This window comes from Grampus griseus (assembly GCF_964374135.1).
Source record: "Grampus griseus genome assembly, chromosome: 1".
Classification (NCBI taxonomy): Eukaryota; Metazoa; Chordata; class Mammalia; order Artiodactyla; family Delphinidae; genus Grampus; species Grampus griseus.
In genome coordinates, this window is record NC_139017.1 from 176881299 (window position 1) to 176897917 (window position 16619).

The window sequence follows — 16619 nt, forward strand, 5'->3', positions numbered from 1 at the left end:
TGTAAAAGGAAGCAATTTACGTTTGTGCTACATGCTTTCATCCTTCTGACTTTGCTTATAGATTGTTGGCATTATTGCTCCTTCATTGTTCTCTCACCCAAAAGTTGTTGTTAACATTTTTAAAATTTTCCTGGATGCCTAAGGATATTCGAAGTGCTTATGTGGAGGTCTTTTCTGGTATCAAGTTTGACCTAAGAGCTTTGGAGAGAGTATATGATAATTTTTATGGTTTTGGCATGACCAAAGAGAATTTTCTCTGCCTCTGAGGCATGTAATTACAAACTGACTTGTTTGTTGTTGTCTGAGTAAAGAGGACCAATTTTTCGTTTCTTTGCACGTGTTGTTTCCTATCTGGCCCTCGTAGCATGAGCAAGGGATGGTTCTCCTATTGATCAGTTGTCTCCTCTCTTTGCATTAGAGCATTGCGGGCAAGGACCACGAGGTGTTCCCTCATGGTGTCTTTAGTTCTGAACCCCTGGCACGTAGATAATGTTTGGTACAGATTGCTGAAAAAATGAGATATTGGGAAGGACGATAAAAGATTGCAAAAGATAAATTACTGGTTATTATGACTGTTCCAAAACTGACATGTAAATAAAATTAAAATTTAAAATTTTTTATAAGAATTGTGTTGGGTTGGAGCTTGGGGTTTACTCTTCTCATTATACATTCTTAAAACCTTCAGACTTTCCTTTTGGGGTTTAGTTCTGGGGAGAAATTTATTAGGGAAACCATTAACAGTGGAAATTTGGAAGAATGTATAAACCACCTAATATTCCCTAAAGATGGAAGGTTGTTTCTGGAAGCTGTTATATTTTCTTAAGACAGAGATAATATATCTTTCGAGAAACCATTTTTCCTGGAAAATAACTAGAATAGTAAGTAGACCTAGAAGATGTAAAAAATTGTAATTGAAGGCAAAGGAATCTTGCTTTGAGGTTGTCACTTTTATTTGAGTCAGCTCTTATGTTTATTCTTGAGAGGAGCTCTGGAAATTTGGAGAAGTGGCTAGAAAGAGTCTTCAGAAGGTAATGCGCTGTGAGACATCCTGAGACATTTTGCAAGGCTATCCAAATTACTTTTTGCAGGTGGAAATAATTTAACTACAGGTTCTTACCCTTTTAAATTAATGTTATGGGTTATGAAGCCCCTTTTGTATACTTGTACCCATTATATGTTGTTTACTAGGGTACACTTTACCTTTTCCTTTAAAAGTTAGAGAAAACGATTTGTATACAGAAAGCATAGTTTACCCTTACGCATTCAGAAATCTTTCATTATTGGTGTGATCGAAAATCCCAAACCATATGCTAGTTGAGGCCCAAAACTGTTTATATTTAAATTTGATATCACTTGTCCTACCTTTTTTCCTATTGCCAGTGAGAAGTTTTAGTTGCTAAAGCATGAGTAAGTGAGTCATTTAACAAAACGTTATTTTAGGAAGGAAATACGAGAAAATGTTAAAGGAAAATCAATTTCGCTCTCTCTTTCCTCTCCTAGCATTTTTGAAACGTTGGGGTTGTTGGAGTGGTCGGATTTTCCCTGGAATTGAGTGAGAAATTCAGAAGACTGAAGCCCAGGCTTACTGTCTACCTTTCACGGAGGCCCAGCCGTGAGAGGACAGAAGAAGGCACGTGGCGAATCATGACAGCTGATAAAGACAAAGACAAAGACAAAGAGAAGGACCGGGACCGAGATCGGGACCGAGAGAGAGAGAAGAGAGACAAGGCGCGAGAGAGTGAGAATTCAAGGCCACGCAGGAGCTGTACCTTGGAAGGAGGAGCCAAAAATTATGCTGAGAGTGACCACAGCGAAGATGAGGACAATGACAATGGTGCCACCACGGAGGAGTCCACGAAGAAGACCAAGAAGAAGCCCCCGAAAAAAAAGTCTCGTTACGAAAGGACGGACACCGGGGAGATAACGTCTTACATCACGGAGGATGATGTCGTCTACAGACCAGGAGGTGAGGCGCCTTTGGGTCTTTACAGTGTTTGTGGTAGAGAAACGATGTCAGCATGTGGATGCAGGCAGGCGTGGAACCCAGAAGAGTGGGTAGTGGTTTGGGGCAGGAAAACTCCAGGTGGGAAACAGCTGCCAGCTTTGGTCATCTGGGTGTGCCCGCCTCCACTCGCCTCCTGCCCTGGCCGGTGTGCCTGTCGTTCTTTCCTTGTCTTCTGCTGCTCATTCTCGCACTTCACCGCCTGCCCAGTAGTTTTCCTCTTTCCACTTCCTCCTTGCCTTTTGTCTTCAGCACCGATTAGGCTGTGTTGAGACCCTGCAGAATGGAGTACACAGTGGGACAAGTAAACCTTCAAATTCTTGGGAACAGGACATTTTACGTTGGCTACAGGAGTGACCAGAAACTAGAAGGTGTTTTTAATGGCCTTCAGACGAAGGTTTATTCCTCCTGATGACCTCCTTTTCCAAAGTATTGATCTTCAGGGTCTCTAGTCAGTGATAATAGATGAAGCCAACTAACCTGCTCTGTTTTCCAGGAAAGGTACTGTGTTCACTCAGTATATTGAGGTTATTTATAGCAGTTGTTCAGAGAGAGAGAGAGAGAGAGAGAGAGAGAGAGAGACCCAGCTTTCAGATGAGATTCAGGGAAGCAAGTGATTCAGAACCTGTTGAACACCAGCAGAACCTTCCTTTTCCATATGACGTATTGTGTGTATTAAGGTACTTTTCTTACAGAAGTCAGTAAAACTAGCTAAAATCATTTTGTTTGAATTACTTACAGTGCTCAGGAATGATGTGAATTTCATGAGATGTAATTAACAGATTAAAAGCCTCTCAGTTTGATATTTTTCCAGGAGCGGGAGATTAAAGAGATTATGTCATTAACATGGTACAGTTGTTTTGCTGAGGAGTACTGTAACTGTGCTCAACTTCACATAAAGTATCGGATTTTTTCCCCACAAAGGAATTAGTTTTGAATGTCAAAATATAATCAATGTTAGAAATTACACAGATAAGCTTGTATTCACAACTGTGTTTTGGTTGATGATGAACTGAGAAGATATTTATGTGATAAAAAATTATCAAAGTTGAGGTTTGGGGGCAGGTGGAGCTCTGCTCTAGAGATTTGGCAATGTGTGGGTTACAGCACTATCAGGGTCTTTGATTCAGACTTAGATGCTGGATGGTCAGATTTTCTTAGCCACTGAAGACTTACCGCAGATTGCTTGCTATGAACCTGTGTGGTTCTAGATCATGAGAAAGGAACAGAATGGGTTAACTCCTTTAGCTATAGATTACAGGATGATAACTTAAAAATAAGGAAAGATCTTGTTAGCCTTTTCTCTTGATACATAACAATTCAGTGTGGTACTATACTATGATCTTTTGGATCACTGTCAAAAGTCTGGCTGCCTTGTGCAGTACTAAATGCCAGCCTTTCTCAGTGGAATGTTACTGCTGTGTCAGTGGGGATGCTTCCTCAAAATATTTGTAGTCAGAACATGTGGGAAATGCTGCACGTACTGTCCCTCATGTGAGAGAGTCATAATTAAGGACTCTGAGAAGTCCTGCAGTTAAGGAAACCTCTTTAGCGTTGAAAAAAAAAATCTGCCGTTTTTCCCATTTATGGGCCTGTGGCATCCTGTTTCTGCTGAGTATCTCCCTAAGAAAAAACATTTTTGAGAAAACTAGTTTGAGAACTGTTGCACATTCATATTGCATATTCTACAGGATGAAGGGAAATCCTTCCTGCTTGTTGCTTAGAAGACTCTGTGGAGGAAGGTTGCTAATGGCTTATTTTCAAAACAACAGGTTCTTGTTTTGGGGAAGAACTGTGTACTCAGGGAGGCAGACATTGTTTCAGTATATCTGAGGACCTTTGTGAAATGTGAAAAAGATACAGCCTCTCTGGAAGCTAACTATGTTATAAAGGATGTACGACAACCAAAAATGGCTATGAAAGTTTTCTTTGGCGCTCAGAGCATAACTACTTCCTGTGAGGTGCCCCTTGTGCTTGGGGGCTGACAGCTGTGGCCTGGGGTTTGCATCCTGCTAGGTCCTGCCAGTCTGTAAGAGTAAGTAGGAGTAAGTAAGAGTCTTACTCTTTGGTAAGGAGACTGTTTCTGACCTTCTCAGTGGTTTCATTTCTTTTGCGGTTATGCATTCGAAGCTAAATGACTTCTCCAAATAGCTTCTTTCTCAATGGAGGATTTTAAAATAGTGCCTATTCTTTAGGTTTATCTAAACTGAAGAATCAGAAGTAGGGTACTGTGGTTAGATTCGCAGGTGGGACTTGATTCTTTTCTTTCCTTCGTCTTTCTTTTTGCTCTTTCTCTTTCTTGGTGCAAAGTACTACAGTAACATCTTCTGTTAGTGATGAAAAACCATTATCCTCACCCAATTACAGAGATTCTCTGTGGTTTGTTGTATCTTAAGTGTTTTAGTAGGGACTTTATGGGGCATCATAAGGGATTTCTTCAGTGTATTATTGTTATTCTCATTTGTTTCTTTAGGATGTAGATCACAAATTAATTTTTTTCTTTTTCCTTTTCTGAATTGGTTTTAATACTCAAATCAAGTATAAATTATAAATACCCCCCAAAATGTCATTAAGAATGAGCCTAGCAGTGAGTGATACTGTGAGGATAAAAATAGACTATTATATAACTATACTTCCTTGTCCTAGGGGGACAAGCCTATGTTCAGATTATTTGGTCTGAGAAGAATGAGGTTTTATTGAGAAATCGGGTATTTAGGATTTGTCGCTAGCTAAGGTTTAACCTCATGCCTGGTTACAACCAGTTCTCTTTTGCTCCTGCTCATCACCTCTGGAGTTACCTTTATTTTGCCCTTAGAGGCTCAGCATAATGGACTTGTAGTTACAGTGCCCATGTAACCTCCTGCCTTGGGGTCTTTGCACTTGCTGTTGCCTCAGGTTAATGACCGACCCCCCCGCCCTCCCTGTCCCCAACACACACACAGACATACTTACTTAACTGCTCTCCTTTCTTCATTTCTCCCATTCCAGTGTCATTGCCTTTCCCCTCCCACGTTTTCCAGATTTCCTTAATAGCTACTGTCCTGGCATTATGTGTCTTTTCTTCTAGCACTTATAACAGTAATACTTTTCTATTTATTTCTGTTACTATTTTAGGATTAGTAGCTGTCTCTCTCTTCCATAAAGGCAGCAACTCTGTTTTTGCTTATTCCTGGAATCTACAATAGTGTACACATAGTGTGTATTCCATAATATTTGTTTGCGTTTGTTTGTTTGTTTTGTTCTTGGCCTCGCCGCTTGGCTTGCGGGATCTTAGTTCCCTGACCAGGGATTGAACCTGGGCCCACGGCAGTGAAAGCGCCAAGTCCTAACCACTGGACCACCAGGGAACTCCCAGTATTTGTTGAGTAAATAAGTTTCTGAAAATTTTTTTCAAAAATATATTGACTGATAAATGATGTCAAAGTTAGAATAATGCTTCTGGAAGTCCGTCTTGAATCATTTATTTCCCAATGGATGATTTAACAGACTTGTTATAAAATAAAAACCAAAACAAAAACCTTGTGGAGCTCTGTTTATATTTTGCATCTGTGTCTAATCTAACTTCTTTGTTGTCTATCAACCGTTACTCTACTTTTGAGATGACTGTCACGGTAACAAATTGATTCATTACACAGCTGTGTGCAGCCAGATTTCCCTTATGGGCCTCTTTAGCATAGAGTATTGATTTCTAAAGTTTGCTGTGGGTGGCATATAAATTTCTTTCTGCTTCTTTTCTTTTCCCTAGCTTTATTGAGATATAATTGACACATGACATTAAACTTAAGATGTATAACATAGTTATTTTATGTATGTATATAATGCAAAATGATTATACCACAATGAGGTTAATTAATACATCCATTACGACCCAAAATTACAGTTTTGGGTGTGGGTGTGGGTGTGGGTGTGGGTGTGGGTGTGGGTGTGGGTGGTGTGAACTTCTAAAATCTGTTCTCTTAGCAGCTTTCAAATATACACGGCAGTATTCTTAACTATAATCACCGTGCTGCACATTACATCCCCAGAACTTATTCATCTTATAACTGGAAGTTTGTACCCTTTGACCGCCTTCACCTATTTCCCCTACCCCTATCCCCCACCTCCACACCTGTGGCAACCACTAATCTGTTCTCAGTTTCTGAGTTTGGTTTTCTTAGATTCCACATCTAAGTCAGATCATACAGTATTTCTCTGTCTGACTTTTTCACTTAGCATGATACCCTCAGGGTTCATCCGTGTTGTTGCAAACGGCAGGATTTCCTTCTTTTTTTTTCAGTGGCTGAATAATGTTCTGTTGTATACCTATGCATTTTCTTTATTCCTTCATCCATCAGTGGACCCTTAGATTGCTTCCGGGTCTTGGCTATTGTAAGTAATGCTGCAGTGAACCTAGGGGTACAGATATCTCTTCCAGATAGCGATTTTATTTCCTTCAGATACATACGCAGAGGTGGAATTGCTGGATCAAATGGTAGTCATATTTTTAATCTGTGGAGAAACTCCCATGCTGCTTTCCAATTTACATTCCCACCAATAGGATGTTCACTATTTTCAGTTAGATACTGTGATTCCTTTATTCTTGATCAGGTAAAAGAGTCAAAAAATTAAATTCAAATCTTTGGGAGATATTTTTTTCACTTGGGCAGGTCACTTTTGCTTGCTATTTCGATAAAGAAAGTGTTTTTTAAAATGTGCTTATTAAGCTGGTTCTCTGTTTTTTGTATTCTGTCATTTCAACTGATAATTTTTGATTCTCCCATTTACCCTGGACATATTCGTAGAATAAAAGAAATCTCCATCACATGCAAGAGAGGAGGGAAAAAATCCAAGACTCAGAATTTTCATGTTTGTTATATCTCTGGTTCTTCCGCTTTCGTAAACAAAGAGTGAAATTTTTCATGAAGATAAACTTTACTTATAAAAGACGAAGAACTTTTAAGTTTGTGGTTTATGAAATCTTAGGTGAAATAAAACATTTCCCCCTTTTATTTGCAAATTTTCCTTATTGTTTGGAACTGGGGACTTGAACTGATAAAGGACCTAGAAACTAGAATTGATTTTATATTGAACATTGAGATGTTAATTCCTTTTGATGCAAATGGAATCTAAGCTGGAAAAATCTAAACAAAATGAAACCTGGGGATCTAGTTTGAATTAAAATTACACACACACACACACACACACACACGGACTATTGAAGTTAAAAGGAGACTATTAATCAAAGCATAATATTGAGTGGACTCAAAAGAGTATAATATTGTATGATTCCTTTTATATAAAGTTAAAAAACAGTTAAAACTATTCTTTGGTGTTTTGAAGTCAGGATAGCAGTTACACTGATGGGGCGCTGGTGTCTGGAACAGAGCATGAAGGGGACTTTTGGGTCTGGTCATGTTCTGTTTTGTGGTGATAGTGCTGGTTACATGCGTTTGTTCACTTGGTGAGAATTTATCATGCTTTGCACTTTGCTGTATGTCTGTTATACTTAAATGAGAAATTTACTTAAAAAGAAAAAGGAAAGTTAAAACGTGAAACTTTTAAAACCGTATAGTCTCCCTTTGGTTCAAGTTTCTATTTAAGGAGGGAAGGGAGTTACCAGCGTTTTAACAAATCATCTGTCCTAACATTTAGCTGCTGATGCTTCACTGAGGGGTTGGTCTTTGACCAGTTAAGAGGCTGAATTTGGTTTCAGAGTCCTGATTTTCTGAATAATTGAAAGCTTATCTACCGCAATCACACAGATAAACATTTCCTTTCTAAAATAAAGGTGAACAAAACTCTGGCATTTGGTGTTCCAGGACATACATTTTAGGAGAAAATAAAAGCTCATTTGATCTGCAGCTTTTCATCCGTGGCTTTTATACGTAGAAGAATTTCAGGTAGAAGTGACATGAAAGTGAAGGTGTCTTCTTTCCTTTTGCGGCGCGCGGGCCTCTCACAGCCGCGGCCTCTCCTGTTGCGGAGCACAGGCTCCGGACGCGCAGGCTCAGCGGCCATGGCTCACGGGCCCAGCCGCTCCGCGGCATGTGGGATCTTCCCGGACCGGGGCACGACCTAGTGTCCCCTGCATCGGCAGGCGGACTCACAAAGTTTTTTTTTTTTTTTTTTTTTGCGGTACGCGGGCCTCTCACAGCCGCGGCCCCTCCCGCTGCGGAGCACAGGCTCCGGACGCGCAGGCTCAGCGGCCATGGCTCACGAGCCCAGCCGCTCCGCGGCATGTGGGATCCTCCCAGACCAGGGCACGAACCCGCGTCCCCTGCATCGGCAGGCGGACTCTCAACCACTGCGCCACCAGGGAAGCCCCCCTCTCCTTTTTATATAGACATCAGTCATTGGAGTAGGGCCCTACCTCATTCTAACTAGTTATGTCTGCAGTGATTGGTTTTCCAAGGAAGGACACATTTTGAGGCACTGAGGGTTAGGACTTGAATGTATGAATTTTGGGGAGATGCGTTCAACCCATAACAGGCAGGAAGAGCTTTGTTGCTATGTGGACTCAAGTTTGAGTGACCCAAGGTTTAATGACCACTTCAGCTCTCTTAGTTGTGTCCTTGGAATAGTTGTGAAAATGTATTTCTTATTTTTAATCACTATAATGTGTACTTTTAGTTGTGGGTTGCGTTTTTATTTTTTCTGTTTCTTTTGAAATTTTATTTCAACTTTTCCCAAGCCTCAAGAAATGATTGCCTTTTAAGTGTTTATTAGGAAATTATTCAAATTCTAAATATATGTAAAAGAAAAAATTTTAGCACATAAAAAGTTACTACTTTATGAGGGTAGAAGAAGCAAGAGGAACTTCTAAAAATATTCTGACCAAAAGAATGGAAGGTGGTAGAGTTTTGAGACTAGTTAACCATATCTTTTTCTATTTCATAAGGAAGGGGTCCTTAAGTACAGTGAGACATGTCCTCCAGACGCTTGCTAGAGTGCCTGAGGTTGGCCACAGATGGGCGTCCCATGAGAGTTGGTTAGAAACGCACAGCCTCAGGTTCCACCCCAGACTTACTGAGTCAGAATTTTTGTTTTCAAAAGGTGATTTAAATACACATTAAAATTTGAGAATCACTAATCTAGACCAGCGCTTCCCGGTCTTTTTCAGGTTAATGCACAAATATAAAATGAGCACATTGCCTTGAGGGTTGAGAGGACCAGCATCCCAGCATACCTGTCACTTATTTACAGCAGAGTGGAATTTAGGCAGATCCAAAAAAGGGAGAAAAGGAAGATACTCTTTCATGGCTAGAGTTGTTGTGTGTGTGTGTTCTAAATTTAATTAATTAATTAATTTATGGCTGTGTTGGGTCTTTGTTGCTGCGCGCGGGCTTTCCTCTAGTTGCGGTAAGCGGGGGCTACTCTCGGTTGCGGTGCGCGGGCTTCTCATTGCGGTGGCTTCTTTTGTTGCAGAGCACAGGCTCTAGAGCACAGTCTCAGTCGTGGCGCACGGGCCTAGTTGCTCCGCAGCATGTGGGATCTTCCCGGACCAGGGCTCGAACCCATGTCCCCTGTGTTGGCAGGTGGATTCTCAACCCCTCTACCACCAGGGAATCCCCCATGGCTTGAGATTTTGATGTAAAATGCAGCATATGTAGTTCAGGAGGAATAGAGGTGGCTGTAGAATTAAGTTGTGACCAGTCTGCTGGGAGAGATTTGGATCTTCTCAAGTGCCTGATTGCAAAAGGAACTGTGAACCTGGTTGCAAATAAACAGATGTGAGGGAGAGAGGGAGCTGTAATCATGGATGATAACTAACCGTTTTTAAAACACCTGCTCGTTTCCAGTACTGGGCTTGCTTTACATGTGTTGTTTCTAGTCCCCAAAGTCTCTACACAAATCAGTCATTGTTTCCCTGTAGTACATATGGGGACAGAGAGGCCACACAGCTAGTTTGTAAGACCGCACGGGCCTGGGAGAATTGGTTAAAGCCAAGAATGGATGGACATTTGCAAAAACTACTGAAGATAATAAAAATAATAAACACACTTATGTTGAAAGATAAAGAAGGGATAGGCCCATTTCTTAGAAAATGCAAATGAAATAATTACTTGGCTCTTTTTCTTTCTCCTACTCCTAGTTACATCTTGCCTCCTTCTGAAAATTGTTTATCGCTCACTTGCTAGACACATATAAAGAATTGTTAAAAAGGTAATTGCATAACAGTTACGGGAAGTATGCTGAGTGGGGCGAGGTAAATTGTTGCAGAATATTTAGGCTACTGTTGAAACCTTACCCCAGCAACTGAAAGGGAGGATACATGGTTTATGTGATCTAATAAATGCGAGCATATTGTATTCATTCAAGTTTTTTTAATGCAAGCTGGGGGACATTGGGCACATCACACACAAAAATAATTTGTTGGTAGAATAACACACAGAATGGGTGGAAACCTGCCTGATCGAGGGAAGTTCCGATTCTGGGTCAGCAGAAACTACTGAGCGTTCCATCTGGGTGCTACCACTGGAATAGGTGTCCTTCAGCATTCTCCTGTCTTGCTGTCACCCAGCTCCAGTCACAGTCTCAGAAGAGTAAATTTGGTTGGTGAAGCTTGAATTGCATGTCTGTGTCTTGGATCAAAAAAGACAGATCTTGATTTATTGCTCCCCCTAAAACTACACATGGTGGAGCTACAGTAATTCTCCTCAGTGGAATTCGGGAGCTGTTCGGTGGGGAAAGTAGATGAGAGATGGCCAGGAGAACGGCATGTGTTCCCTGTGTACCACTTTATCAGGAGACTCTCACTGTGTCACCAGATTCAAGAAGAACTTCTAACGACATATGGATATTTATAAATAGTTTGTTTTGCTATGCATGTGCTAGGTAAATAGAGGAACGATGTCAGTGGAACGTGCGACTTGTGCTGGTTCATATGCAGCTTTTCTAGGCAAGAGGTGTGTGAATAGAGGAAGTGGAATTATAGTGTGCAATTATATGGTATAATATAGGCTTATAGTTTAGCAGAAAAGGAAAAACAAGATGAGAATTTAAACCTTCAGTTTGGCTGTTGCACCAATGAGAGCCCTTTCATCTCTCTTTAAAGTGAAATGAAAAAATGAGCACCTGTCCTGGGGCTCCTTCTCCAGAGAGGTGCACCCCACCTTACATGCCTGCTGTTGCTCGCCTTTACAGAAGCCCCATGTTAATCTGCACTGTTTCGGTACCTTCGAGTCAGCATCTGCTGTTTTTATGAATTTTTTTTTTTTTTTTGCGGTACGTGGGCCACTCACTGTTGTGACGTCTCCCATTGCGGAGCACAGGCTCCGGACGCGCAGGCTCAGCGGCCATGGCTCACGGTCCTAACCGCTCTGCAGCATGTGGGATCTTCCCGGTCCGGGGCACAAACCCGTGTCCCCTGCATCGGCGGGCGGACTCTCAACCACTGCGCCACCAGGGAAGCCCCTTTTTATGTATTTTAAATATTCCCTAAGGCAGCCTTCATCACCTCTGTGTGCCTGCTTGGGCTAGGCTGTGTTATTTCTTGAGGTTATACTTACTGATTAAAAAAAAAGGGGGGGGGACTTTCCTGGTGGCGCAGTGGTTAAGAATCTGCCTGCCAACGCAGGGGACACGGGTTTGAGCCCTGGTCCAGGAAGATCCCGCATGCCGCAGAGCAACTAAGCCCATGTGCCACAACTACTGAGCCTGTGCTCTAGAGCCCGTGAGCCACAACTACTGAAGCCCATGTGCCTAGAGCCCGTGCTCCACAATAAGAGAAGCCACCGCAATGAGAAGCCCGTGCACTGCAACCGAGAGTAGCCCCTGTTCGCTGCAACTGGAGAAGGCCCATACAGCCACGAAGACCCAATGCAGCCAAATAAATAAAATAAATAGATAAATAAATTTATATTTAAAACAAAACGGTAATCTGATTTTAGAGTTGCAGTAGTTTTGGTTGAGCTGCCCCTTACCCTGTATTTTATTTTTAATAAACATTTTTTGCAGAACATGCGGTTTTCCCAACAACATATATATTGTGTTACAGCAGAAGTGTCTACATGAGAAACAGTGAACCACAATGTATTCTTAACCTATACATTCCAAAAGAAACAGAAATGTTCTATATGCGGCCATTTGAAAATCACCCTTGATAATGGCAGGTATATGTTATGGGTAAATAGTAATCCTTTGAAGGCATTTTTATGAACAATTAATCCTCAAACTCAGAGATCTAGCTTTCTGGTAATCTGTTCACCTGTTTCCTGGATCCCACTTTTAGCCTGCATCCAGAATTCCTCTGGACACCCCGCACCCCCCAAGGACCCCTGATCTGTGGCCTCACCCCTTCTCACAGTCCCTTTACCCCTTGACGTTTCACACCTGGTTTAAATGCCGCCATTCCCATTTCTTTTGTGTCTTTTCCTTGCTGTTCCACTCCAGAAGGACAGGGATCTTTTTCCTTTTAGCTCACTCATGTACCCCAGTTACCTAGAAAAGTGTCTAGGACATTCTAGGCACTTTGTTATTTTTTCCCCAGATGTTTATCAGCATAGGCAGGGGTGGTGACTCCACACTTGAGTGTTCACCCTCTGTCTCTTGGGCGGCCTCTCTTGAATAGCATTGTCTCAGCTGTGCTGCCTTTAGGAGTTGGGCAGTAAACACATGTACAGAGTGGCTGATGTAAGGACTTCCTTGAGAAGGGTCCTCAGGCTGAAATTTTATGTAGAAAAGACTATCCAGAAAGTTTTCTTTGGTTTAAAAAATTGGTATTCAGTTTGTTAAAGTTATAAATTAGAATACATGGCACTACTTCTTAAAAGTTCAGCTTACAAATCTTATATCCTTTATAAATTAAATTTAACAGTCACTTTTAAGGGATTTTTGAATTGTGATTGGTCTTGTTTTTAAAGTAATATCTTCAACAGTTAGGCTTACTTATTAAATAAGTAAAATAAATTTAATACACGGTTTCTATTGTTAAGGGATCTTTTAACACAAACCTTCTCAAAGCACTTAATGCTTCTATAAATGAAGTAAATCATACCTATGAATGAAGTGAACCTATGAATGAAGTGCCTTAAATATTTCAGTGCTGTGCGTAAACTCACTTAGGTTTCAGTCTTGACCGCCCCTCTGAATCAGTTTCACACACGGGTGAGGTGGGTGGTTGCAAGGGACAACCTCTGTGCCTTTGTTTCTTCACTAGTGAAATGGGGATCAGAGTATCCGCTCCAGGGGCTTTACACAAGTACACACGCATACACACAGGGCTTCTTTAGAGAGGCCAGGCATATAATATGGCCCTAGGTAGTGTTACTTTGAAAAATTGGAATTACAGGATATTGTTGTAAGCCACATTCTTTTAACTATAAAAAGAATAAAAATGTCAAATCCTGATATCTTATTAACCCCAAAAATGTTAATATACTTTTGATTCTCTCAAGTCTTTCTTTAATTCTGAATGCTCTCAGGGATAGAAGATGTGTCAATTTAAGGAGGTAATTACCACCAAATTGGGGTTACTTAATTTTTAATCCTCCTAGATTGAAAAGCTATGTATCTACTAATGGGAGATATTTATAGTCACTAAGCCTCCATCTTCAGAACTCTAAAGGGAGATGGCTTCTGACCTCACATTATCTAATTCTTTGACTATTCATAAAAGTCTGCAACTCTTTTATGGTTGGCTTCCTGTTTTTTTTTTTTTTAAATTAAAGGTTTCACTTTTGGCTGGAAAGACTGTTGAACACAATGGGACCCTAAGATACACGTGCTTCCTCTCCAAAGATGAAGGGCTTTGACCCTCTTAGGATCTTGCGTTCTGTTTTCTTAGGACTGTGTAATCCTTATGGGTATTTGAAATGTTCAGTGGAATGTTTGCCTGCCTAGTGATGACAGCAGCTCATGAACTTATCCTGTGACACAGGAGTGGGCTCAAGCAAAAACTTTTCCTAGGAAGCTGCTTTGCTTGTTCAAATGCTCAAAAAAATATCTCAATGAAGCGTGGAAACCACACGGAATTCCTGGCGAAGGTTATTTTGAGAGGGGACATTACTCTGCTCTCAACCACCTGTGCTCTGACGTTAATGTAGCTACTGCTGAACATGAGCTCTGGCCGTTCAGGACTCCGTTTGGGTGGGTCAATCACGATGCGGTCCCAGTTCCGTATATTTGTGTGTCTGAGTCTGAATTGGACTTGCCTCTTGCTGTTGGTTGGTTTCAGTTTGCCATAGTTGATAGCGAGCTTTTCTTTTGGTGGAACTGGTTACCAAGTTTAGTTGTTGCTCCTTAAGACCCTCTCTGAGTATCATGGTAAACACAACGTGCACCCTCCTTCCCCCGCCTGCCCCGTTTTTTTGGTCTCAGTAGAACCTGCATCTTTCTAGTTCATTAAAAGCGTTATATGAAGTTGAAAAAGGGAGCAGGATTTATCAAGAACCCCTTATCAGTATTTTGATAAAGAGACTTTTTTAAAAGCCTAGTTTTCTTTTTTTTTTAATTGATGGTATGTCACTTGGCCTGTTAATGCCCTGTTCACAGGTTGTAGAGTGCAAGCATACCTGTTCCACTTTGATTTCACTGTTGTCCTCTATGTCGAGTTCCCAGCATGGTTTTCACACAAGAAGAGGTACAAGAAAAATGATAAAAAATGAATGGTAAAGAAGTCCAAACTAGGTGAGAAGAGTAGAAGAGATCACCTCGACATTAGATGGCAGATGGATTTCATCTGCTCTTCCAGGTGAACGAGGCTGAATGTAGTCCGTTTGGAAGGAGTGCTCTGATCAGCTGACAGTGTTGTTCTTGGGTGCAGGTGTGGGAATATTTCCATCCTTGATCTCGATTCATAAAATGAGCTGAGTTTTCAGCCGAAATGGAGAATGTGGCAAGGAACTTGGAGATGCAGTATTAGAGGCACTTTGTTATCCTCGTAGGCATTAGCTGAAAGGTATATTTTGTAATCCTCAGCTCAGTATGCTTGATATTAACCACTGGAAAAATGCTTGAGCATTTTGTAGCAGAAGGTTTCTGAGCATATGTGTCATTAATGAATACAAACCCTTTTACGAGGCAGTCTTCTATGGTGTAATTTCACATTTTCAGCTGAGCTACTTGACTTACTTAGCATTTCTAGAGCAATGGTCAGCAAACTCTCTCTGTAAAGGGCCAGAGAGTAAATATTTTCAGCTTCGCTGTAGGCCATACAGTCTCTGTTGAAACTGCACAGCTCTGCCCTTGTGGCATGAAAGCAGTGACAGATAAGATATAAATGAGTGAGGTGGCTGTGTTCCAATAAAACTTTATTTATGGACAATGAAATTTGAATTTCATGTAATTTTCACATGTCAAAAAATATTCTTTTTTTCCTCCAACCATTAAAAAAATGTAAAAACCATTCTGTACTTTGTGGGCCTTACAAAAACAGGTCATGGGTCAGATTTGACCTATAGGCCATAGTGCCGATCTTTGCTCTGTGGGTTTCCTGCCTCAACTTCTAGTTCTGCCTGTTTCTATAATCCTTAAAATTCTTTCATCACCTACTATTTTATGCTGCATTAAAAAATATTTTTTACTTTGATTTATCCAGTTAAATTAAAACATATTTTTTACTTGTCTATATTGTTGAAACCATTTAGGTATTAAATTTTAACTTTTTCTGCTTCCTATCAAGCTCTACGAGGCATAGAATGATACCTTATAAATAAGGTATTTGCTGGGATGGTGACACTTTGAAACTCTGTTTATTTCTGTTTTCTTTTTGAAAGAGTGTATGTACGTATCCTCTGTAAAGAATCTGAATAGAAACTGAATGAGAAAAGAATGTGAATTAGTTAAGATGTCATCATTATAAACTAGCACAAATCATGACTATCTTCAGAGGTGTTATTACCTAACAGCTGTGTGATACGTCTTGGGGAGTCTTCGTCATTGGTCGGTTGTAAAGCAAGCTAACAGCCTTCCGGAGACTTCTGTTCCTATGGGCCTAGAGCAACTGGATAACACAGCAGCGCGGGGAGAGATTGGGGGAGGCAGGGGTTCTTTGGTTTGAATCTCCAAGCTGGATACTAAAATCAGCCCAGTGGACTGAGATGAAGAGAGTCCCAATCACAGTGGAAGAAGATTTATGTTTACCTGGAGTCTAACTGGACTGATATTTCCTGCAGTTATGTTAAAATCCTCTGCCCTTCTGCTTAGTGAGCAAGTGTTTGAACTCTTAAGCTCTGGAGGTTTAGCTTTTGCTGGCTCCATTAATTGTTAAATGTTTCCTTTATTATAATTATATATTGATGCCTTGCTTTGTAGTAGCTGAGGAAATTGCTGAAAGAGTTGTTTAATCTGTTATACTCTATCAGTTTTGTAAAACGCTCTTTTTAAAAGGAAACAATTTTGATTTGAAGTGGCATGGTGGTATTTGGGTTGGCTCACATCGTTTAAATTGAAATGCAAGAATTTGGCTCTGTTCTTGACAGAGATTGGCTTGTGTTTGACTTTGACCCATGTGTTTGTCATCTTTCCAGATATTGCCTTCTATTTATTCTGACAGCTTCACCAGCTGAGAAAACCAGACTTTCCACAATTAAAAATAATGTCTGTGGATTTAAAGATGGGGCAATATATTGTTTGGTGAATTACTTTAAAATGTATGTGCATAAGAGTGGTTTCTTTTCCTTTTTCAAAGCGTTTAAAT

The 16619-nt window shown here is 40.7% G+C and overlaps 1 protein-coding gene across 2 annotated transcripts in view; it reads left to right on the plus strand.

Moving 5' to 3' along the window:
- Window positions 1-1527: 1527 nt before the first annotated feature.
- Window positions 1528-16619, plus strand: part of RERE (arginine-glutamic acid dipeptide repeats) — a 262460-nt gene continuing 247368 nt past the window's right edge. For both annotated transcript variants that reach the window (XM_082653708.1, XM_082653709.1), the window contains exon 1: window positions 1528-1966. In XM_082653708.1, the coding sequence (XP_082509834.1) occupies window positions 1645-1966 (322 nt within the window). In that variant the 5' untranslated portion in view covers window positions 1528-1644. The remainder of the gene's footprint in view (window positions 1967-16619) is intronic.